General features: G+C 25.2%; 1 protein-coding gene across 4 annotated transcripts in view; it reads left to right on the plus strand.

The window, feature by feature from the left end:
* Window positions 1-27,608, plus strand: part of LOC112597962 (RNA-binding protein fusilli) — a 67,799-nt gene that overhangs the window by 19,616 nt on the left and 20,575 nt on the right. For all 4 annotated transcript variants that reach the window (XM_025344231.1, XM_025344232.1, XM_025344229.1 and 1 more), the window contains exons 3-4: window positions 9,069-9,215; window positions 22,128-22,356. In XM_025344231.1, coding sequence (XP_025200016.1) covers window positions 9,069-9,215; window positions 22,128-22,356 — 376 coding nt within the window. The remainder of the gene's footprint in view (window positions 1-9,068; window positions 9,216-22,127; window positions 22,357-27,608) is intronic.

A 27,608-nucleotide genomic window follows, 5' to 3' on the forward strand; every position in this document is an offset into this window, starting at 1 on the left:
CACTGGGATTTTATTATTATTATAAAATAAGAGTTAAATTTCCCAAGAAAAATATATATTATAAACCTTACCTACTATTTATAATAAATAAGTTAGGTTATGTTAGCTTACATAATATAATTCATTTCTATCTGCACCAACAATATAATTTAAATTTATACATTTTTTTCTTCTAAAACTAATAATAATAATTATAATTATTATTATTATTTTCATTGAGTAATATACCTATTTATAACTTATAATTTATTTTCTTTTACATATATATTGTTTAATATATTTAATTAAATATATCATAATATGCAATTCTAACAGTTGTGTAATACGTTTATGTTTAATATTTAATATTAAGTGTGTATAAATACGCATACGTATAGTTATGATTGGGATTATTTTTATTAACTGTAATATAGAAAAGATACTATTTCCTTTCTCGAGGGAAAGAGAAGTTTGACGGAGAAAGGACTTGCCAGTTAAAATCTCACGACAGGGACGTGTGGAAGAAACCGGTCCACAGTTTCAAGGGGTTCTCAAATTAAAAAGAACCGGCTTGTCAAATAAAATGTTCATAACAGCGAATGAGAATTTATTCAGTAGATTAATTTTAATTCCTTTGGTAGATCGAAAAAATATCTTTTAAAAAATTAATTATGAAAAAAATAAATACATTTTTACTATATTATAAAGGATTAAAACAAAGGTACATTTAATTTAGTGATTTCTGATATAATATGTAAACTTTTAATCAAGTAAATACTATATCTTCTTTACGCTAAGATATTAGATAAAAATTTAATCAATCATAAATATTAGAAAAATATTTGTGGCAGCTTATAACCATAGTTTTTCTTGATAAAATTAAAAACAACTTAGAACTATGTATAAAGCTGATATTGCGTACGTTAGATAACTTGAAATAACAACAGAATATTTTTAAATAATAACCTATTTTACGTTTATACTATTTTATATTTTTGACATTTTTATTTTCTTAGCACATTGCTTATAGTGATAATTAGTTATATATTAATTTATAATTAGTTATGAATCACATAAATCACATAATAACGTAAAGAAATACTCATTTTGGTCATTTAATTGATAATTATAATAATATTAATATTTTTTTAATTTTATCGGTTTTTTTGGGTAGGGGGTAGGGGTGCTTATTAAACATAGGTACTATAATACCATCAATATTCGATATTTTATAACGTATTGATCACGTGTATAGTATTATATACTACTGTATATTATTATAAATTCATTAAAATGATTACATATAATACTATATTTTGAAAACTAATGATTTTAGTCTGTAAGTTTATAAATTATAATACTCGTATTATATGTTTATGTGCAGGCTATGGCTAATAGCTATACTGTTCATAGTTAATGGAAATTTCAGGCATAAATGGTACAATTTTTGTTATAATTCTATAGTTCTAATAAATTAAATGTCTTATTTTAAAATAATTTTACGAAACACATCACATAATTCGGTAGTATATATTTTTTTTATTTTAGTTTTATAGATAATTTACTAACCTATATTATAAATATATAATAAAACTTTCTATTCGAAATTATACATAAACGTCTATATAAGTATTAATAATATTAATAACTTAATTTAACCTTAAGATACTATATTTTTCTATGATCAAAGTATTACATTTTTACAAATGTTGATAAATTACGTATATTTATATTTATTACATGAAATAAATAATTTTAATTATAATTCAGACATCAAAAATGTAAAATATAATATGATAATATCGCTATAATTAACGTGAGAATATTTTTACTTCTATAGACCTTAATTTACATATAGTAAATAATAGATTTATATAATAGATAGATATATTAACTTTAGATTATATAAACATATAATATTATACACTTAGTCTACATATTAGTATACTACTATTGATTAAATTAATTTTTACCAAAAATATCGCATTTATTAAATAGTAATTATTAAAATATAACTAGTTATTATTGATTTATAAATCAATATCAATGCACCGTAAAACTTAGAGATTACTCGTAGATTAGTTATAAAAAGCTTTAATTTATTTATCTAAATATTTTGAAAATGTCATTGTGTATTAAAAATATTAATACACGTATTAAATGTCAAAAATTTTCAATTACAACAAAATAATCTTCTTAATTATTATATTCTTATTTTTCAATTATTTTTTTATTTTTTATTTTTTCTTATTATTATATAAAGTATTTTTTTGGTTTTAAACACTTCTTCATAAGAATTAACTGAATTTAATTGTTACAAAAACCACATTTAAAGTTGATGATTGAAACATTATTACTGAATACTGCTCCAAAAATCGATGTGCATTAATACATGATTTGCGCATTATACAACTACTTAATCAAAAATGCTCTTAAGTAGTATAAAAGAACTTGTTTTCATATTAGTTCATGAAATACATTAAGAATTATGTGGTAGTCTCCAGCAGCCTCCTTCTCCCTTAGCAATTTTAATATATTGAGTAATTTACCAAGCATGCTTCTTAATTTTTTCCCCTTTCATAATGTAATTATTCAAGTTTTGAATTTTGGAACTTTTATATATAATTGAGGGGCGTTAAAGACCATATTTTCAAATGCATACATTTTCTTATACCATCTAAATTAAACTTCCTGTCGTAAGTGTACCATCTTTATTTAGGATATTAAAATATCACTCCTTTTCCTTGCAAATTGTTAATTAAATGACTTCTAAAAAAGTTTTTATATCTATGAATTGAAATGTATACTAATTGTTTTCGAGTTTTTTTTTACTTTGTATATTAATAGATCTACTATGCTATAGTGAGTTTTTTAGGTAAAGAGATGATAATTTGAAAAGTTAAATAATTCATATTAGCCGTCAACTTTTTATAATTTGTAAACATTTTTGAGTAGGTATGATAAATACTATAGATATACATATATGTTTTATATTTCTTTTAACCATTTTCAAGGATCATTATCTTTAGTTAGGTGTTTATAGATTATTAATATACAGGAAAAAAACGTTCTCATTAAAAAAAATTCTAATAAGATCTCGTATCTGCCACGAGACACAGTTCTTTAATGGTATAAAAAATCTAAAAGAGTAATAATATGATCTTTAAAAAGTTATACATGTTTAAAAATTCCAAAAATTAAAGTTTGAATAAATTAAAAATAATTAAACATAAAAATTTGAAGAATCTATATAATAATATAAATGCATGCTACCCCAGAAATTTGAGTTACCAATAGTCGTAACCCACTTATCCCCTTTGGCCAGTGAAGTATTTGGCAAGCGAACCTCGTCGACTAGGTTATCCATCAAATCCGTGGTAGATTTATATGTACTAGGAGAGTTGTAGTTCGTCTCGCTCGACAGATTTGGACGTCGTCTTTAGTGGCGGGGGCGAACGACCTCTATGCCGCAGAGTTTTGGAAGGCCTCGGGGAGCGATGACATTACTGCCACAGCAGCGCCCGGCGTCGTTTCGTAGCAGTCATGATGAGATATGTAGGTGGCGTTGCGGGCATCTGCGGCGGAGGCGGACGTCGTCACGCGCGTTCCTTATGACGTGATTAATATTATATTATTTTTCTTGGCCGTTTTTTTTTTTTTATTATTATTTCGTTTTTTTCGTCTTGTCTTGTTTTGGTCGTTTGCGATACGGTCTCTCGGAGATTCAGAGCGTTCATCGTTCCGCCTGCTCGCTCATTCCAGTCAAAAGCTTTGGCTGACGAATAACAACACACATATTGCCACCATAACTATCCCCGCCACCACTTACAGTTTTATAATACCACGCGAGTTGTCGTTTTCCTAAGTTTATATCTAATGCTTCTTTTCTATTCGGCTTTTTTTTTGTTCCCGAGTCATGACGATTTTATCACCGACCACTGTTGTTATTATGTTGTTCATTGTTTGTTGTATATTTTATCCTCCTCCTACTCATTCTCCCACCTCTTCTGGTCCATCGTTTCAAAACGAATAGTACCTAATGCGTTTAGAAAGGAGATTCGCGCGTTAAATCACCTATGAAGTTGTCGACGCTCGTTTTTTTGGTACTCGTTACCCCCTCCTTCCACACGGCAAACACCCATTGATCATCACTACCCGCGAGATCGTAATTGCCAATCACGTGACGTGTGAGAACGACGATTAAAACGAACAGTGTGTGTGTATTATTTTTAAGCATATTATAGATGTATATGTTATGTTACGCATTAGTGTATTATGCATATTATGTAATAATAATATTACCGTTTGTCATCTCATTTGTAGCATTTTTTTAATTTTTTTTTTATTGATAATAAACGCCTAAGTGGGCTTAGTACAGTTTATACGTTACAATTTAATACTTATAGTTAAAATACAAATCGAATGATTAATTAATGATAATAAAACAATGTAAATTAGGTATATAGAATAGGGTAAACATTTTAGAGTAAATTGGTTAGGTTGTCTTGAAGAAATCAAATGTTTTAATAAATTCCCCGTAATTAGCATTCTATTAATCGGATCAAAAAGACTTTAATTCTACCGGTAGATATTTGTTTGGAATATTTGAGATATATAAATTTTAACACTAGGGACATAGAAAAGTATTTAAATTTAACTCAAAAGTTCTGGACAATTGATTTAGTAGTTAAGTAATTTATAAAGCCAGAGTACATCATTAAATTTACTATTTTTATCAAGTGATTCAATATTAAACTGATCTGTTAGTTTCTAAAGAGAAATAGGTACCTACTTTATTAGTTTTAAATGTTAAATTAATTCTGAATACATTCAGTTTTATTTATTGAGCTAGATTGATGAGGGTTTCAAATTACTGAGCTATATTCTAAAATAGATCAAACTAGAGAGAAATTAAATACTTTTAAGTAATTTGGATTATTAAACTCCGAGCAATTGTGACGTACGAAACCGAATATAAGGAGAGCTTTATTGCACATTGAATTATTATGATTATTATAAGACAGTATTATTAGTATAAGATAACAGAATACCTAAATATTTAATTTGTGATAGGTACTATTTTTGAATTCACATTATTAATTCTATATTGATAATTAGTTAAATTTAATTTATGACGAGAAAAAAAAATTTTTTAACATTTATCTGTGTTAATAATTAGACCTTTCCACGTATACAGATTTAACGTCATAATGATAATTTTTTCAATATAGGGGAATATTTAACAAAAATATGTAGTATCAACCATGGCTTTAAGCATTCAGATTGTTTTGAAACATATTTTTATGGAAGAATCGTTCGATTACTATCACTCATCATAAATATGTATACATTTATATATAAATTCGCACCCTAGTGATAAGTGTCCTTCTTGATGTTAATATTTTTTTTTTTTTTTTAAAGCATACAAAAGAAAGAGGTGAAAATATGTTTTTAGTTATTTTTAAATGTGTTTTTACATCGTGTTTTTTTATAAAATCTTTTCAAATGTTTTTTAAGAGAAGCTTAAGAATTGAGAACAAACCACTTCTCTCATAGATATACCTGTACAATGTATTAAATACATATGTATTATAAGAGGAGTCTAACTAACTTATATATCTTTATAAATTTAAGGGATATAATTTAAAATAAATATGAATTTTAGTATAACATTGAAGTAATTAAAAAAACCTAAAAATTATATTATTTATTGTATGTGCTTTTTTTGTCTATAAATAAAGAAAAAGTTTGGTAAAAGTAGGTAAACAATATAATTCATGAATAATGCACTAATGTATAAGGATCTTTACTTATAATTTATAAATATGTATCTTATTTACATTATGTATTTTACTACCAATATCTATATTTAAAATTATATACCTATAGTAAAATGCATTATATGCGGTTATTAATTTATTATATATAGTGTTATGATTCCAATATTAGTATTTTATATTAGTCATTTGCCAAAAACAGTACAGAGCTTAACCAACCATATCTCGATAATATACGAGTATAGGTACCTTTTATCAATACCAAAATTTAGTCTTTTAAAGTATTCAAAGAAAAAAAAAGTTATTAATCAATTTAATTGTACTAATATTTATTACTAGCATTATAATTTATTGTACTATAATTAGTATAAAACATAAAATTAAAAATGTGTATCATTCAAAAAAATTTAATTTAAATAAAAAACTTTAAAGATAAAAAACATTAAAAAATTGGTTAAAGGGTTGATTTAAAATTCAATAAAAAATTCAAAATTCAAAATGAATTTAAAAAGTTTATTTATTTAGAAATAATGAGTATTTTTTAATGCCGTGGTTCTTCTCAACCGATGTGTCGCGTAAAGTATTAATATTAAATGACACAAACTTTTTTATACAATTAATGAGCAAAAAAAAAAGTATTTTTTAATATTGTATCTATGATCACGGGCCGCCTGGGTTAGTAGGCTTGGTATCCTCCCAGTCTAGGCCTGAGTGTGTCGCCATTTTTTTGGATCTAAATTAGGGTGTCATCAAACAAAAAAGGTTGAAAACCACTGATTTAGTGAATTAATAACTAGTATATTATTAGTAATTTGATATTATATATCGTTTGCAATATAGATAATACATACCTACCAGGTGGCAAACGTGGAGTTGGTTCCCGGGTCAATTAAATGTATACGAATTGGTTCCCGAAAAAAATACTTATCAGTTTATCAGTCTAGTTTATACTGTTACAAGATACGTATATGTACAGTCGATAATCTTATAATATTTTATTAGGTTTTACGATGTCTTGGAAAGTTTATAAATATAATTTTATATCTAATAAATTGATTATGTTTCGTCAGTCTTGTGACAACTAATCTAGTGTGTGCGTTAAATTCTAGACAGTCCTAAGTCTGAATAAATGGGAAGGAAATTGTTGCTGGTTGAATATACCATAATAATTTGAAAAGTTAATTTAACAAGGTTGTATTATCATGAAAGCTTGCGGGAACCAATTCGTATGTTACCTGTAGACAACCTGGGAACCAACTTGTATGTTACCTGTAGACAATCCGGGAACCAATTCGATAATTGGGAACCAATTCGTAGTCGTTCTACCAGGTAATTTGTTTAATGTAAAACACTGATTATGTTAATAGCTATTATCGTTTTTAAATATATTTTTGTCGCATCATATTAAGTCGTTAAAAAATAGCATTTATCAAAAAAAAAAGTTATATTTTTTATCGCTGTAATTTTGAGTTTTTTAAAAAAATTTTAATTAACAAAAATTTTTTTTAAATATTTTGACGTATAAAAATTGAATTTTAGACAAATTATTTATCAAAATATAAGTTTTGATGTGCGAAGTACAGTAGTAAAAGAATTTATCGCAAAATGTTGGACCACTACTCTTATTATATAATCTTTAAATATTCAGAAACACTACTTATTTAAAATTTAATTTTTATAGAATTAAATATCTTGGTTCTTATTCTGTTTCGGAGTATAAAATTAAAAATCTAAGCCTTCGAAAATGTAACTTGAGTTCTCATGAATTTTTATTTATATATACAGAAAGTGAATTATTTTTCTTTTCGATTAATAAATATTTATTATTTTAATTGATACATCATTATTATTTACCAAGAATACTTCAGATATTATAACAATGACTTTATAATTTTTAAGTACGTATTGTTTAAAACTTTAAGTTTTTGTAAATTGTTACAATTTTTTTTTTATACTAGTGTTTAGTTTTTAATGCGTGTTATGCTTAAATCATATGTTTTCCTACCTATACTATATAGTATAAGTCTATAATAAATGGTTGTGATTTATAAGTTATGAAATTACCAGAAAATTTAATACTTTTATAATTTTTCTAAGTCACGTTAAACGTGTATTATACAAGTCATTACCAAAATTATACCTACATCTTGAAAATATCAATGACCATTAGTATGTACACATATCATAATATTAAATTACGAAGTTTCCCTATGTTGTTGACAACCGGTCTTGAGAAATAGCCTAACATATCCATTGAACTACAATGTTAATTTTGAAGACATCGTCAAAGACTCATTATTACTTAATTGTATTTTTAATAATATCATAAATATACAATTGTTTTTATTTACTAAACGAAATAAGCAAAAGCAAATTATATAATAGATTGTCTATTTTATTTAAGTATATTATTTCACATTATTCTTATAACTGTAATTTATAGCTGATCAATCAGTGGTGAATCCAGGGGAGTGGATCCCGGTTTCGGACCTCCCCCCTCTTTGGCTTATGTAATAGTATTTATTTTTATTTTTTAAAGTTACCCTGAAATTTTCATCAAATTTTATGGATTAGATTGATTATTAGATTTGGCATTTTGTTAATAACACGTTGAACTTGATGTATAGATAAAATCAATATTAAGACTAATGTCTAATGACTATACCATAATTTAACTGACATAATAATAATAATTAATTGACATACATTGTAAATATAAATTTTAAAATATAAAAAATATGTATACTAAATAATATAATTTTGTTTATCAAGCAATAAAATGTATGTATTATTTAAGGAAAAGAAAAAAAACAGTAGATAAATAACTTTTTTGGACCCCCTCCCCTTGAATAAATCCTGGTTGCGCCATTATGATCAACTAAAGAATTGTAAAACAATGTAAGTCGCGTATCTTTTTGCATACATACAAGTTTACCTCTTTACGATATAAGTGCCACTCTATAAGCAATATCGTTAATATTTTAGCCAAGTTTATTAGAAATTCTTCAAGTTTTATTTTTTGTTTTCTTCTTTATATGTACTCACTTGTATAACTATAGAACGAATATTTCGGGAGTTTAATGACGTATACGGTTTGTAGTGCGTTAGTGCCTGTTCTACTAGTATGACTGTAGTTTTTATGTATGTTAGAACATACTTTATTTTTTGGAAAGTTATCAAAATACAAACCCTAAATCCTCGTGTAAATTGCAGTTATATTTCTTAAGCTAAAATTGTTTAACAGATAAACTGATATAACTATGTGTATATATTTATCTATTAGTTTCTTAATTATTTTATTTTATATTTCAGGTTGTCGGTATTCAGCAATATTTAGTGAAGCCAACTGAAGTTGACCAAAACGAAAACATTCTGTCTGATCAAGTCACATCAGACATAGGTATCACTGAAAAAATGGTCAAGACTTCTGGTATTCCCCTACAGAATGCTATCGACAAGGTGAATTTCTAATATTTGATAATACAAATAATACATCCCCTAAACTTTAAAATAGTGATAACATAGAATTTTTTCATAATATATTATATTATACATCGGATATAAGTATATTGTATAATATAAATGTTTCGCCTTATAAATTACACCTATTAATTGTCGTAAAACTTTCATTGGGTTATACTTATCAGTGAAGTTTCCTCAACGATCTTAGCATTTATATATTTGAATTAGTTATGTCTGTTTTAATGTAAATATGCAAGTTTTAATTTCTAACGATGTTTATGAGTTAGCAAACAATATATCGTATAATCGTCGATGTATTGACCTTAATAATTTGTTTATTATTCGTATATTGTTAACTTATTTATTCAAAGTATATACCTCGACTGTCGTATTCTATACAGTATACATACTATAGATGGTACAGTATATCATATATCAGAATATTTTATTATTATTATTATTATTATTATTATTATTATTATTAAATGTTAAGTAGATTTTCTCCGGTGTGATTTCAATTTTTCTGTCTAAAACACAACAGTTATATTATTGAATACGGGCTTTTTTTGTTTTATAAATTATGCTTAACAGGTGATAGCACGATCACGTTTATTTATGTATCATATTATACAGGGTGATCAACCCCGCATGTTCCGCAACAGGTATCCGACATTATGTACAGTTCAAGTGTACACGCCATAACCGGAGTACTTGTTAATCAGTTTCCTATGGGTAGACTACACATCACTGTTGTGTGTATTTACCTGCATGCAGGGTCACAGGGCGTGTAAAGCTGCTGATAATATTCTATATAATAGTATTATATAGATACTACTTGTATTAGGTATACCTACATATTATAGACTATTATTATAATATTACCTCACTCTATTGTATGGGTGTTAATAATATGTACAATATATGGGAGGGATGTCTAATACAGTTTTACCCAAGGTAAATCATTTAGTGATGTGTTTGTATAATTTTATTACTGCGACACCCGGATACACGAATGGTGCGGGATACAGAGCAGCGAGTGTAAAAATAACGAGATTCGGAATTTAGTTTACGATAGAGTTAACTCAGACAATTTAATATCGTGCACTTTAATAAAGTTATATTCTCATATCATCTATTAGACATTGTGTTTTTGTAAGATATGATTCTAATTGTATATATACCGGTCAATTGAAATGATTTGAAACACGCTGCGTTGTTTCCAAGTTTCCGTCAGACATTTTAAATGATTTTGTATCAGAACTTACAATTTACAAAATATTACACAAATATAAATATTTGTTACTTTATATTATATTTTGTTAGTTTGTACAGTGTACGATTTTATTTTAATCGAGTTTTTCTGCAATTTTAAGTGTTAAGTCATATTAACAATAATTACTATATGAGATTTTCGTTTACCTTGAACAAAAAAAAAAAGCCACATTTATATATTCAGTTGCTATTATATATGTGTTTACAAATAATAGTGACTAGTGGTTTTTAACATCAAATAACATTTTTATAATTAACAACAGAAATAGTAGTTCTGTAGAAATTATTTTATTTTATTACAATACTAGTTAGCTCAAATAAAATGTATAATTTATAAATATAGTCGCTCGCGTAATATAATATACAGTAGAATTGATTGGAATTAAAAGATCTTGCAAGGTCTCGTTAGCAATTTACATCATTATTTTGATAAGATTATTACATGTATAGTTAGTGGGAGATCTAGATATAAATACATGAAAGGATATAAAGAATATGAACTATTGTCTAGACTTAGTTTTTATACCGTTTCTTAACAATAAAAAGAAATCTTACATATTGGTCAAGCAGTAAATGAGCTACAAAACTGAAAAAATAATAATTAGTTGTTACTTATTATTTTTAAATTGTAATATATTATAACCTGACATAATATAAACATTATCGTAGGAGGTACGATTGTACGAACAACAAATATCGTTTTAATACCCATTTGTTAAATAAGATATTTTGCCTATAAAACTTCTTATGAAAAATTTATTATGTTTTTAAAATAAATTATTTTTTCTTTAATAATCTTTATATTTTAGTTCTTAAATCTATGTAACACAGGTAAATGATTTATTTGCAAAAATAGTATGATATTATTTAATTGTTTTCTAAAATATTTCGATTGTTATAAAATATATCAACAATTTACATTATGCGCTGTATGCCGTATGTATATAAAAATATTATAAAAAATTCGAAACTTGAAATAACCATTAATTTATCGAATATTTCATAACCAACAAACATTATCCCGTATATAATGAACATTCACTGCAATTTTCACTATTATAAATTATCCAATCCTAGAAATTATATTGTAGTTACAATAATATGTAATTGAATAAATTAATATCTCATGTGATTTTATGAAATTGTCAAATTTTTATTTCTCTTTTCTATTCCAGGTTTTCTTTTGGTATGGGGAAACAAACTCATCTAAATCTACCCTTGTACGTTGCATGTTAACTTTCATTTTCAATTCCTACAATGATGATATTATATTCCTATAAAAAGGACGACTGGCTTCTGTGAACTCTTATAATAAAGTTATCAACCGGTTTCGCTTATGATCGAAAGTAGTAGTAGTAATGTACTAATGTGCATAATAATGTATAAAAAACTGTATACGTATGCTAGAATTATATACCCGGTAATACTGGTATATACCGCTCACAATCCAGTGTTATTAACTTACTTGCACCGTTAAACTGGTTTTGGTTATTGATCTACTTGTCGGCAAATAGAATTTCATACACCAATCGAATGCTCTCACACACTCAAGGTTTTATTTGATAAGGCTTTTAAAAATACAGTTTAATAATATTATTATTGACCTATTAAATGCATTTCAATAAAATACGATGGTACTGTATCACATTTACTATTATACTAAAAGTATATATGAGTACTATAAATATAAATTTTATATATTATACTTTAAACTATTAACTACTAAACTATGAGAAAACCCGTTATTCAAACATAGGTGTAATCTTTCTACGAAAGATGTCGCAAACCGTTGAGAGTAAATCAGTTACCCGTCGGACCAACTAGGACACATTGCCCTTGGGTATATACCATATTGACTTCAGAGTTTAAACAAAAGAAGCGTGAGTCTTTATATTTAATATCGGCTATTTTAGTTTTTAACATCTCACAATTAGTCGTTGCGGTGTTATTACAACAGTCAAAAATATTAATATGTATATTATTTCATATAATTATTATACGTACTTGTGTAATTTGTGAAAATAATTTATTGCAGTCCAACGCTTTGTAATATATTTACTAGTCTTAAACTATTCTTACGGTTAACTTTTAGGTTAAATTTTCAATGGACACACTGTCATTAGTAGTTTACTTGGATTATTTATTTATAAAAGATTTGACGCAACTTCAGTACTTTAGTAATCATCAGTCAATACTCTGCAACAGCAACAAAACAACTAATTTCGATATGGCCCGGTCAAACACGTTCTACATTTTTCTGTCCGTGCCTATATTATATTATGTACAGGTTGGACTGGATCACTGCGTTTTCTTAAAAACATCTGTAACGAGGAAACAAAGTATCCTGTCTCTCTCCCTTTATTAATAAATCTAATCTAACCTGCTTTCATCGTCAAAGATACATAGGTACTTATTCTCTTATTTACCTCATAAATTTATCTGTGGTGTAATTATCATTTTGACTCTATTTGTACTTTAAATAATTCATATTGTATTATTATTATGTTATTACTTATCATATTTATTATAGTGAAAAAGTGTATTTAACGATATTTATAATATATTCCTATCAGCCATCTGCACCATTCGCCACAATGGTTTCGGTTGATTTGCCCCAGAATCGAAGCATTTAGGTTTTCAAGAAAAATTATTTAATTTATTAATTTATTTCTTCTCGCTTTTTGGTGGAATAATGACAAGCAAGTCGGTAGAGGCCAGTGCACAAAGTGCCCTAATAAAAGCGGCAAATACAGTTTAACGATTTTGTTCCAGTTGTCGGTTAAGGACTCCAATTCGTTTTACACATAATGTATATAATGTATAGTACTAGCATTGTTTACGGTATAAGTTCCGTTATGACGATACAATAAAAAATCACTATTACCTCGTCATTCTTAAAACATAATTTATAGAAAATCGAGTTGATAATAATGATATTTTTCTTTTTTAATGGGTGTGTTATTGCTTAACTGAATTAAACAAACATATAAATTTGAATTTTTAAGACAACATTGGTCCCCCAAAAAACGATGTATCTGGAAAATTGGTTCCTATTTTAATTTTATTATTTAATATTGAAGAATGTAGACCACGGTAGACCTCAAAACAGTTAATCTAAATAATAATTTATAACCAATCAAATTCGTATCTTATATTATCCTTTAAAAAAATGTGCTTCATCTGTTGATATATTTTTGTTAATGAGACTAAGAGATAATTGAATTTGTATTTTTAAATGTATTATGCTGCAAAATAAAAAAAAATCTCCAATAAAATGTATTGCATAAAAAAAAAATTGGTTGAAGACCATTATAATATTATTATAAATTGTTCCATATAGGAACCTACCTACTCAGTTACTTTTTACGAAGATCAATTGTCCGTTTACCTTCAAATTTGAATTTTTTTTCAAACTTAAATAAGTAATGTTAGATCAATTGATCCCTATAAAAAGACATTTAAACTTTAACCTAATGAATATTTATTTAGAGGTTTTTCCGGCAGATTTTAGTGAGAATATTCAATTAAAAACATATTTTAATAAATAAGTAAAAAATACAAAGATATCTTTATGATGCATCCTAAAGCATAATTTTTTTAATGTTTAAATTGCCTGAATAATATTAATTTATATACTATATCCGAATGCAAACAGGAATGCATAGGTCTTTTTTTAAAGAATTAACTATCATTTACGGTTATTATTGCGGATTGAAATTTAAATTTCAAAAAAACTTATACTAATTAAGTGTGCATTATATAATTACTTATGTTACTTTTTATTTTATTGTTATTATTATTATTATTAAAATTATTTAGTACCCGACCAGGTACTTTTAGGATTGTTATTAAATTAGTAGGTCTGGCGGCCACTGTCTTTTGAGTCTTCTATGAACGTTACCAGGCAGTGAAATAGAGAATAGTTATTTGATTAATGGGTTACTGTGTAAAATTTAAAGTGAATGTGAAATTTTTGGTAATATAATTTTGCTAATTGGTTAAGGGTAGATATTTGAAGGTCTTTGTATAGATTATTATTTGTTTAATACCGAGGCGATGATGTTATTATTCGTAGGCAGAAGGATTGGAACGCCTGAAGTATTTTGGTATTGTATGGCTTTGCAAAACAACCCCACAGCTGGATACCGTATATCCAAACTGGCCGGATTATCGATTTGTATATGGTTAATTTATTAAATAGAAAAAGTTTGGATTTTAAGAGTAGTCTTAGTAGGTGAAGTCTAGTGTTAACAGTTTTACGCTTCAGTTTTATATGTGAGCTTCAGCTAAGGCGTTTATCTAGGGTTATACCTAGGTATTTCACTTCGTTTGCAATTGAAATTGTTTGGTTATTTAACGTAGTAGAAGGTGAATTGAGATTTCTAAGTGAAAAAGTTACTTGGAAAGATTTTGATTTGTTTATTTTGATGTTCCACCTGTTTGCCCACAAGCTTATCATATTTAAAGTTTTTGAATCATATTACCGGCTATGATATGGTTTTTGTGAGAGGCAGTTATTATTGTGCCATCAGTATACGTACCTAGAGACGTATAGATCTTCGGGATATCGTGAGTAAAAATCAGCCATGTCGCTTCCTTGAGGGAACCCTGCTTTGATTGCATGACGAGTAAAGTAGGTAGTGTTAAGGCGGACAGTAAAAGAGCGATTTATCAGATAAGATTTGATTAAAAAAAAATAAGGGGTGGGTAGGAACTTCTTCAGTTTGTCCGTCGTGTCAAATCCGATCAAAGGCTTGGGATATATCTAGGAATACTGCTGTACAAAACTATTTTTTTTCCAAGCAACTGGATATTATATTAACTGTCCTATGTAGTTGATGTATGATCGAGTGTTTTGATCTGAATCCAAATTGGGTGTGTTGTATTATGTTGTTTGAGGAAGCGAAAGGCAGGCCTTTTTAATAGGATTTTCTCGAATATTTTAGAAAAAGTTGGAAAAAGGCTTATAGGTCTATATGAGGCAGGGTATTGGGAAGGTTTATTGGGTTTAAGAATTAAAATTATGACTGAGTGTTTCCAAGTGCTTGAGAAGTATGATAGCCTGAATAGGGCGTTGAATATATGTGAGAAGAGAATAATGATTTTTTTGGGTAGGTTCTTTGCGATAATATTACTGATTAGGTCATGGCCTACCTTTTTCTTAAGTAATTATATCAAATTTTTATGTGATTAATAAAATATTTTTGATGTTAATATTAATTGTTATGCCAATTTTGTTAAATTCTAAAACACGCATTTCAAAAAATATTTATATAACCTATGTCCTATATATTGTATTATAATTGTTATTAAATGATAGTTTCGAATTGTCTGATTAGCTTAAGTGTTATGGATAATGTCTCTAAAAATGTAGAATAAACAGTGGAATTTCCACATTTTTGAAACCAAGAAAGGACATTTAATACATACCGTAACTTGGTTTGATATTGTACCATTTTGCATAATGTTTTTACATAACACGTATTAATGTATTACATGTTGTAAGTTCTTAGGTATATAAAAAATATGTTCAAAAAACAAGTCGCATTATTTACACAAGTAAAATGGTTGTTTCATGATCAAACCTGTGTCTGTGAAATTCTTGTGTTATTTAAAGTAAAATAAAAAAAGATAGATTAACAGTTGAAAATTAGGTTTATATAAATTCGTAAATAAACAGGTATATCAACTAATTAAAAATGTTGATCTTGAAATTAATTATATTCTTAATTTTGCATTTTGATTTAAATTTTAACATTAAATGTGCATTATATAAATCTTACTCAATATTTGAAATTACAATAATTGCTTTTGCGATAGGCTATTATATGCTATTTTTTATATAGGTATTAACACTATAAGGGAGAATAGTGGCCAAGTGGCTACCAATGGGTAGTATCAGAGTCATCGATGTTTTTAAAAAACTATCATATTTTAAAGTATAATTAGGTATAATTTTAATTCACATTTTGTACTTAGTACATAGGTAACCCCTAACTCAAGCATGTGTTCGTCGAAACCAATTTTTAACATTTTGCATTTTAAAGAGGAATATTACGAAACTCATACAGCGGTTTTTTTATAGGATTGCCATCGGTTACATAAAATATACAGTTATTATAATTTGATATAATTTTTGATCTACATTTTATACTTGGTCAATACCAACCAAATGATTTAAAAATATATGTAGTTTAAATTTAACGGATTTTAAGATAGATTAAATCTACGGGAATATAATTCGTCACGGGAAACGTCATTCAGTTTCAGCTAGTATATACAAATTAGGTATAATATACATATATGTACTAAAATTAACAAACTTGCATTATCATTTTAAATATAAAAAAAAAATTATTATTATTATTCATTTAACAAAAATTCTTAACACATTCATTAATTATGTTCTTATGATAATATGTGAATAATATGACATTAGTTCTATGAAAAAAATTAAAATCTGTAAATTAGGCACTGCATTTTTTTAGAACTGTTGAATTTGAACACCTATTTGAACATCTTGCAGCATACAATAACATATTATTAATCCGTTAAAGAGAGAAACCCGATTTTTTAAATCTCTTAAATATTTGCATTTTGAAATTTTTATGTATAGGAACTGTTATGAAACAATGGTTTTACCTTCCCTATTTTTTATGACTTATGGGTGACAAAGGGTTGTATAATACGTATTAATATACAAAATGTGTATGTATATAGCATATACAAGTACCGTTTTAGTATAGTATGTTAAGCTTTAAATATTATGACAGTAAAACATTTAGCGGTTTTTCTTATCATAAGACTTCACGAGTCATGACAGCAACATATATTTAATATTTATACGGTGAAAGTTAGGCCTATAAGTCTTAGATTGCACGAAATAGTAAGGACCAATGTATATAAACACAAATTGTACGTTAAAAATAGTAATAAAAAAAAAAATATATGTATATACTATACGACATTATAAAACATGAGCGATGTATGAAAATATTTTTAATGTCGGTTTTCATTTGGTACATCCGTCAAAATACATTATACATAATAATGTATATTAGTATATTATATTTTGGTAATTTGACCGGAAACGAATTTGCCCTTTACATGTTATTTACTTAAGTATTTACTACTATTACTGTAGTATATAACTGAACTCATTGTTTAATTCACTTAGGATATATTATCAAATTCAAATAATTTATTCTGTATGTGACGATAACATTTAACTTATTGACCCCAGGAAATTTGAACGCAAATCCTTTACTTAGAGTTTTATTGTTTTTTTTATGCATGTAATTTATTATTTACATGCCACATATTCTCTTTGTATGTTGTGTATAATTTTGAATGCTTTTTTTTCAAAATTAATTCCAATTTAATACTGTGTCGTAAATAAACACTTAAAACAGTTTATAATTAACACATGTTAATGCGTACATAAAACATCGATCAATTCTATTAAATTATTTACCAAATAAAAACTTATCTATGGTTATCTAAATATTATAATTCTTTATTTATGTATTTGTGCAATATACTGTGATGAATTAAAAAAAAAAATTCATCCCTAAAAATTTATTAATATTTAAGTACCTATGTACCTAGTTATTATCTTTAAAATAGATATCTAGATTTTTTAACATAAAAAAAAAAATCATTACCTAAGTAAGTGTATAAGAAAAATATTTTAAAACAGTTTCTGCTGACTCCACCGGAAGGTCATTGTACCAGTTTACAGCCTCGCAACTATTGTGGTATGGTGAATTCGTAATTCAATTCGGCCAACGCCGCCTTTGGACTATACATTATAACATCCTTGGTCCCTCAGTCTGGTTCAAATGCTTGCAAGTTCCTAATTTCTCAGTGATAAATACTTTAAATTAACGTTAAGTATATCATTTCAATAACTATCAATTTTAAAAAAGAGATGCATATTTCTGTGTCTCTTAAACGAAAATGAATAAAATAGTGGTAACAAAGTGAAATGTATAAAAAAATTATAATACCTAATTATTTATTGATATATAAACCTAAACCTTACTTTTTTATCCTTGATAAAAATACACATTTGTATCATATACATCATAGACTAAAAATCTTAACGGTAGGTATAGTATTTACACATTTCATAAAAAATTATATTTTAATACCTATAATGAACTAATAGGTAACAAATTTATAAAAAAAACTAGTTAAAGTTAATTATTAAAATATTCTTATTAAATGCAGGTATAGCCTATCAATAAAAAACAAATTGTGTGCAGTAGATTACATTGAGTACTTATTCAAGTGCAATGTGTCCTCGATCTAGAAATATAGTTTTATAATAATATAATAATAATAAAACAGTATATGTATAATGGTCAACATATGCTATCGTGTACTGTCTACAGATCGGTTTACCTTTCGCTTTTTAGTCCTTGGTTTTGGCTATGTACTGTGGAGATGACAAGTCACGTAAGATCTCATTAAGGGGGTATATTATATATATAAAGATGTATTAGGATGTCCATTCAAATGACTTCAACTAATCCATAAATGGACGGGAAAACGTCTCTGTTAAAAATTTTGAAAACCGAAAAGCTATACAACATATTTATCTGTGTTACACTAATATTATTTAATATTCTTTTAAAGTTTATGATAGTTATTAATATTTAGTATTATAGTGTATACAGATAGATAGGTACGTGATTGATAAATATATATTTTGATTATTAAAACTAAATCTTTATTAGATAATATATATATTTATTTTTTTAATAGACATTGATAATAAATCTCAATTTTAATACGGTCAAGGTACATAATATATAATATCAATTTTTGCCTGATTTAATTATAAGAACCGTTCACTTTACAAGTTCCTAGCATTGATAAATAAAATCTCGGAAGTTTTATATTTATTCTTGTATCTGTTGTAATATAATTTACATCATACAATTACAGTAGTTTTCTATTGGACTAAAGAAGACAATAAAAATAAGAAACCAACTAAAATATTAACAATAAATCACATTACTGTCGTCGTAATAATATTACAACTGTCAACAACACATAGTACGTATTACGTACAGTAAATTGGTGGGTGAGATGGTTTTCTCTCTCCACTTGCCAGCCTTTATTTATACAAACGTATATATGATTATACATGTTTAATACTGCTGTGCAGTCTGGTTCAATGGCCGGTCTGTGCCATTGAAAGAAGAATAATTGTTCTAGCAATCATGAGATAGCCTGTGCAAAAATGTTAGAGATCATTGATTCTCGCTCAGCTTGTATAGTAGTTTTTGTTATTATATTACATAAATACTGTATTATTGTGTATCAGTTATCTATATTTTTTATGGTGGCTTCTTTTTCCACGTTTTGCTTTATTATCTGTGTGATTGTAATCGAAATCATTGCATATTCATTTTTCCTATAAAAGACAACCGGAAGCCATTAAATAAAACCCACTTAGGGGTTGACTGTTAGCCAATCAATAAATTAAATTTCGTTTTTAAATTCCCGTGTCACAATTGCTTCTTTTCTTCTTCTATGGGTACAATTAAACCACATAAATTTCTAAATTAAGTGTAGCTTATCTATTAGACAACTTACATTTTTCATTGAGAGAAAATATTCAATATCTCTTCTTATGTAGTTATTTTAATTATTTTTGTTTTGATTACCTATTTAAAATAAGTGATAAATAATAATTCTAACATTTCGAAACTAAAAATTTCCCTTATTGGGTAAATAAATCCTTAGCATAAAAGACAATTCATTCTAAAATTATGTACTTACAGTCTAAAAAAATAATTAATATTATTAACCATTTGTGTTCTTGATTAAAGTTCAGAGAGCATAGAATTTTTAAAACTGCACAATATATTAATAAACAATAATTTATTTTGGTGTAAATTTCGCAGAAAGTGTTTAATGGTGTATAATATTTTATTACTAAGAAACTGTGATATTTTTTCAGTAGTTTTGTGATGATTACTTAAATTGTTTTGGAAAACTCAAATCAAGAAACAATTATTGATTTTTTGTTAGATTTCATGAAGTTTAGTAGAATAAGAAAAATATTATTAGTGTAATGGTACCATACAACAGTGATTTGTTTCTTTTTTTTTTGTTGTTTAGGTTAGTACTTGTATCTTCAAGTGTAATGATTTGATAGATTGTGTAGATAAAATTGCACTTTTGGTATGAATTATATTATTTTCATATAATAATGAGATTAGTTATTAATGCACTTTTTAATGTTATACAATACTTAACCAAAATATTTTGAACAAAAAAAACCAACAAATATTTTATTCGTTTTTGAGGACATGATGTAAAATCATAAAAAAGCTACTAAGTTTAAATATACATACCCATACCTATTTATTTATAAATATACATATATAATCGCTGTAATGTATCTATGAAAGTAATAAATATATATTAGGTACAAAAAAAATGTTTAAAATCGAATTTAGAATTTTGTGTAGGGGACTATAATATAATATTTTATATAATTCAATACTTAAGAGGATAGATACTTTTTACTAAAATAAAATATGATACTTTTTGCCATAAAGTATTAATTAATTTAGTATATATTATAGTTTAAATTTATACTAAATTACATTACAAATTTACGCGGCATATAAGTGTTAGTGATTATTTTATTATATTATTTATACATAGTCACAGATATTAAAATGTAGGTACGAGTGGCACGACACTAACTCCATTTATTAATGACATAATTTATATATTCCGGTGACATTTCAATAAAGTCAAAAACATGTCAACATATTTGGTCTATTCTTACCTATTTGAAATTTCTTTCGGCTAATTAGACTATATAGTATAAATATGTAGGATGTAGATACTATAAATTTATTATAATATATATAGTGTATACATCATTTAGAATATTCTAAGATTTTTTTAAATTAAAAATGCAAAAACATATTTGAAAAAAATCATCCCCCATATTGTTAGTATAAATATAGGTACGTCACTGATATCTAGTATATTCACTTACGAAAAACACTCCTAATTCCCATAAATAGGTATAACCCCTATTTTATTTTTATGATATTCTTATACTTATAAATTTCATTTTTAAAATTATTAATTACTATTAAATTTATTGATTTTTATAATGTAAATTTTTTTAACAGGAATTTTTTTTTTCAAAGACCATATTTCTTTAATTAGTCCTATCTTTTTAAAAATGTATGATATAATAGTAGATTTATAATTTATAATAAAACAATGGAAGTCGTATAAATACGTAGAATTATATTTTAACTACTAGCACATGAATACCATTGTGATTAGTGTTCAGTACTTGGATCAATGTTATTATGTCATCAAACACCCTCTCTTAAAATACGCCCATGGTTGATAACAACAACTACAAAATAAACTTATGATTATTAATTATTGACATAACTTATTAACTTATTAATATTATGTAGGTATATTAATTTTAAATATTTTTTATTCAAACATAGTAAATTATATAGTATATATGCAATTTAGAATTTGAAAACGTATAAATAATATAATTTGAACAAAAATTATACATATCAATTACTAATAATTTGATTCATTTTTTTTTTTTAACTATGTATATTTTTTTTTCAGTTTGATACCTATGTTAAATCACTAAATATCGAACCTCAAGCACCTATGTTTCGAATAGTAACTGATGGACAGCTTCCAATCCGTCAGTGTTTACATCGGGAATCATCCATTAAAGATATTGAACTGCCCGAATACTACAATGTATTTCACGACCTACGGAAAGATTTCTCCAAATTTTACAATGCGCCCCAAGACCAAACTTTCAACTCAATTACAGATCTGGTTAATTGTATCCTTTCATATTATTTTAAAAAAAACTTTTAACATATTCTTCTAATTTATTACCGGTAAGTCGTTAAAGCCAGTACAGTGTATATTAAAAATATTTAGATAGCGTATTTACAAATGAGTATTACTTGTTTCAGTAGGTCTTAAATTGGTTAGTCAAATTTTTTTTTATAAATCGTCAACTTTTTTTTTCTAGAAGCTTGATGATTAATAAAGTCTAGTAGTACTAAGTTTTTTTTTTTTTTTTAATAAACCTATGTATTAATTTAATATTGTCTTATAAAAGATTTAATTACTAAATCAGATATTAGAAATTCATTCAAGTTTAATCTTAATCATGTTAATAAGAAAATAAAATGAATCATACCTTTAAACATTTATTTCCAAGAATATTTTTATTTGCTTAATTTTTCTGCTTTGTAGTGTGACTTAATTACATGATAGTAACATTTTTGTTGATTGTATAAGTACTGAATTAATTTGCTGATTAATTTTTTATTATTAAACGGCGTAAATGCTGCAATACTTATTACACTTTTTATCTTGATATTAATTTATAAATATATTCATTTGCACATGTAGTGTACTTATTACTTAGTACAATATATTACATGATTAATTACTAAATAATTTGCCATTTTTACATTAATGTTTGATTTCCAGTATTAGTCGCAAACATCAGATTTTACCATGTTTTGTGCATTCAACCTTTCGTGTGATATAAATTATGTTTACGGAGTTCCCACATAGATGATATATGTGCATGGCTGTGTATTGCTTAGAAGATCACAGGTTTTTCAAATATTATTCCTTCCTTATATTCTGATGGATCATGTATGATGTATTAAACTATTAAAATAATTGATACTAAACTGTATTTCTAATACATATTTCTAATCACTATTAACAATTATTTTTACTAAATTCGGTAGTAACTATAGTGAACAATTTTATTAAAGTGTATCAAAACGCCTTCCATACAATTTATATCCAGTCCATTTTTGTCTTAATTTTGGTGATAGATGTTTGTTAACTTACTAGTTACTTAATATCAATATAATTAATAAAAGTGAATTATTTTGTAATTATCTATATATAAAAAAAAAAAAAAAAATTTTTATTATTTAAAAACTCTAAATTAATAAAAAATAAGATAAGTTTGTTATTTAAAAATATTGAAATGTATATAAGGCATAAAGTTTCAACTATCAATTCCTACTATTGGTATCAATGATTAGTGAATATTTTAATGAAAAACATCAATTATTTAAATATTATTTCAATCGAAATTTTTTTTTTTCAATTTTAATTAAAAAAAAAAACATTAATTTAAATCCTCATTTTGAAAAATTATAATTGCTTCAGTTTTCATTTATTTGAATTATAATTTTAATAAAACTTTCAGATTATTTTCACACTTAACTGGAAGTATCTATAAAAATGTAATGTTTGATTTTTTTTTTTTTTTTAATAATAATTTTTATCGTATAACAATGAACTCAACATCTTTTTGAATATTTATAATTTCAAAATTTGACAATTTATAATCTTATTCACTAAACCATGCTTTTTTTACTAATAATATTAATTTAACATTGTTATTTAATATTTACATAAAATAAAATTTTATTTAATGTATATTTAATTATATACCGTTTTAAAATATGTCAATAAATAACTATTTAAATTAATCCAATATTTTTTAAATTTTAATTGAACGTCTATATTTACCTAACTATAAAAACTAGAATATATGTAACTGCTCCGTAACTATAGGCAAATTAATTATCATTTCTGTGTAGAATACATACAGTTAATATTATATTTTAGGCATTCTCTAAAACTTAACTTTTTTTTAGAATTCCATTTATTATAATTTATTGTATTATAACATTTTATTTTTTAAATCGACTTTTGATAACATATATAGTAAATGGATTAAACATACTGTAGAATACACTTAATTTTTGTATTACAAAGCTAAACTTCGTACAAACGTTATCACATACTTCGTATTATTAATATTTTATTTGAATTACACAAACTTTTATACATGCAAAGTCAATAAATTTTCTAAATAACGGTTATAAACTTATATGGAACTGTATATCTACTTAAAAAACTTTATTATTATAGGTCTTATATATCCGGTATGTAATCCATGGAAAATAAACAACAAGCGTTAGATTAAATCGTAACCAGGCATAAAAGTATACCTGTAGTGAAAGCAAAAAAAAAATATTAATTTTTAATAATTTATAAAAAATCTTGATCAGCTAAACTTATATTAACAAGCTTATAATCACTTCAGATTCGACGAATTGCGTCGCCCATTTTCCAAGGATTATAAACCGTACTATAGAGTAACACACATCATTATTATTCACAGATAATTCTTATGGGCATAGACAACATTCAATCATTTCTAAGATTGTTATTTATAACTTTTCGTACTTAAGAATATGCATCATTTAAATATTACAATGTTATAATGCTCAATTTTGATAAGTATAATGAATGGATCGCTTATAATTATTACTTGTTAGATACCTATATAATAGCTTAAATTGTTATGCAGTAAATATTAATTTTATTTTTTATATTTAATACATAATGTAGGTATTAATATTTATAAGACTAACATTTATTCATATTTTTAACTTCTATTAAAGGTATACTGAATTGCATCCAAAGGTCATAATTTAGTATTTTATTACATATTTAAATATTTAATTTCTAGAACAACTGTATAATAATATGAAGTAGATATGTATAAAACATATACTCGAATATAAATTGTATTGTTATGTAAATAAGTGAGTTGTGTAAATTAAAATTATCAATGCTTGTCATATTCTAAAAATAAGATATATAGCCAGTTAATTTGGTAGTATTTAAAAATTGGTAATAGACATTTCTGAAGTGCACATAAATACATAATGTAGGTAGGTATATCTCATAATCCATGATACCTTACTTTTCTTTTTTGCATTTTCATTTCATTAATTAAATAAAATTATTGTTATATTTTAATGACCCCTGTTTAAAAATACTTATTGTAAGTAAATAGATACGTAATTCAACAGATTTTTTTATTGTAATAATAAAATAGTTTATTTATCTTGTAATTAATCAATCAAATGTCTTTAATATACACATTTTCTATTTCTATATTTTCTTCATATCTTAAACTGAATAACTAGAAACATTACATAACTAATATTTGTATGTTTCAAAGGGTCAGTGGGATTATCTAGGGATTGAATGGATTTAAATGTTGATAAACTGACCCTTAAACGTGATATGAATTATAACTGAATCGCCTTTTTAAGTATATTATTTAATGTTCGTAATATAATATATTATGATATAGAAAACCATATACTAAAATTTTATTAATGGTTTCAAATAATTTATATTATATTATAGCTTATTATCACATTATACATAATAAATATATTGGCAGATTTTTACTAAATTGTATAATATAAAAACTGATAATAGTTCAGAATAAAATATTTTAACATGCTTTGTCTGATTTAGTTGATATTTGATACATCACTATTTTATTCCCTGTAATATTTTTCATGAAATAATATTATTTCTAGATTCTAGTGATTAAACTGTATGACACAAATAACTTTAAATATTGGTTCCGTTCATAAAAGTTCTCTTTATTGATCATAAAAATTAACATTTTATTAATAAAATAATTATTGACCTATGTTTATAATTATCTAATTATAAATATAATTGAGGTGATGTTATAAATATAATAATTTGCATATTACTTTTTTAAATAATAAACAATGATCAATTTAAAGTGTTCCATAAGTATTAAGTATTTCAAATGCTTAATAATACATTATTTTAGTGTATACATTTGTTAGTCTTTAGTTATACGCCTGTATTGACGTAATATTTAAAAAAATTTTAAATGAATGACATCATTTCCAATTTCATATGAAGACTGAAGAGTTGGACTTTATTTGAATAAAATAAAAAAAGTACCAAAAAATATCTGATAAGAAGTATAAATAATAATGAAATTACAATAAGTCGACAATTTCCGAATAGTTCCGAGTTTAACCGAGTTAAAACTAATGCAAACCCGTTATAGAGTGCGCTACAAGTACACGCCAAGGGACTACTAGAGATAACTAATTTCTTAGACTCTTAATCAGTAATCATTCAACAGTCACGATTATGATGTTACGCGTGTTGTTAGTAATCTATTTTATTATTAAATTATAATTGTTATTATAATAATTTCTTAAATATTTGGTTTACATTACCGTTTTAAGTAAGTTTTATATTTTTTAATTTTATTTATAGAATTTTCAAAAATTATTTATTAAAAAAAAAACAATTATATTTAGAGACAACTTATTTTAGTTTATGGCCAGTAAACCGATTTTATTGAATTGTTATAAATTGATTTTAGACTTATTCTAATATTTAAATTGTTTTATAATAAACTTTTAAATCACTATTTGATTATATTTAGTAGTTATCGTAGTTAATCGTTGTAATATTTTTAATTTACAATTAAATAATAATAATTAAAAGCAATTTCATTGTAATGTCACAAGTTATAATCTAAAAACAATTTTAACATCGAATTACTAATATTAAAAAACTGTGCACAGTTTCTATTAGAAATTTTGTAATAATTTCAAAAAAAATGATTTAAAAATATTCACATTATACATACTTTCAAAATATTGTACAATTTAGTATTACATTATGTACTTTTGTTGACACATTTATAACCTATAACTTATAAGTATGCGTATACATGATGCGATCATAATAAGGCTTTATTATAATATTATGTTTATAATTATTATAAGTAAGATTGTTGTTGGTTAGCCATAATCAAAATAATATTGACTGATAAATTACATTTATACTCGTATACATATAAATATTGACTCATGTAGTCGTGTATATAAACAAATTTCGTATTTTGCCAGTTTAAAAATTAATAACTAGTAATCACTATAGTATACTTTTCAATTATTATTATATTATTATTACGAGATAACCAAAAAGTTAGATGATTGTCATTTAGAACATATTATATTGTGTATCTATTCTAAATCTTGACAATTATTATAATATTGTTCGCATACTTTATATTAATGGCTCGTTTATGGAGCTGTTGATGTAACATAGGTCATAAAACTAAGTTGACCGAGTGAGAAACCCTATTCGATTTTGGAGGGTTTTTTTATAAGATTACTTTATTAG

Source organism: Melanaphis sacchari, unplaced genomic scaffold, assembly GCF_002803265.2.
Source record: "Melanaphis sacchari strain LSU unplaced genomic scaffold, SCAv2.0 Contig44_pilon_pilon, whole genome shotgun sequence".
Lineage (NCBI taxonomy): Eukaryota > Metazoa > Arthropoda > Insecta > Hemiptera > Aphididae > Melanaphis > Melanaphis sacchari.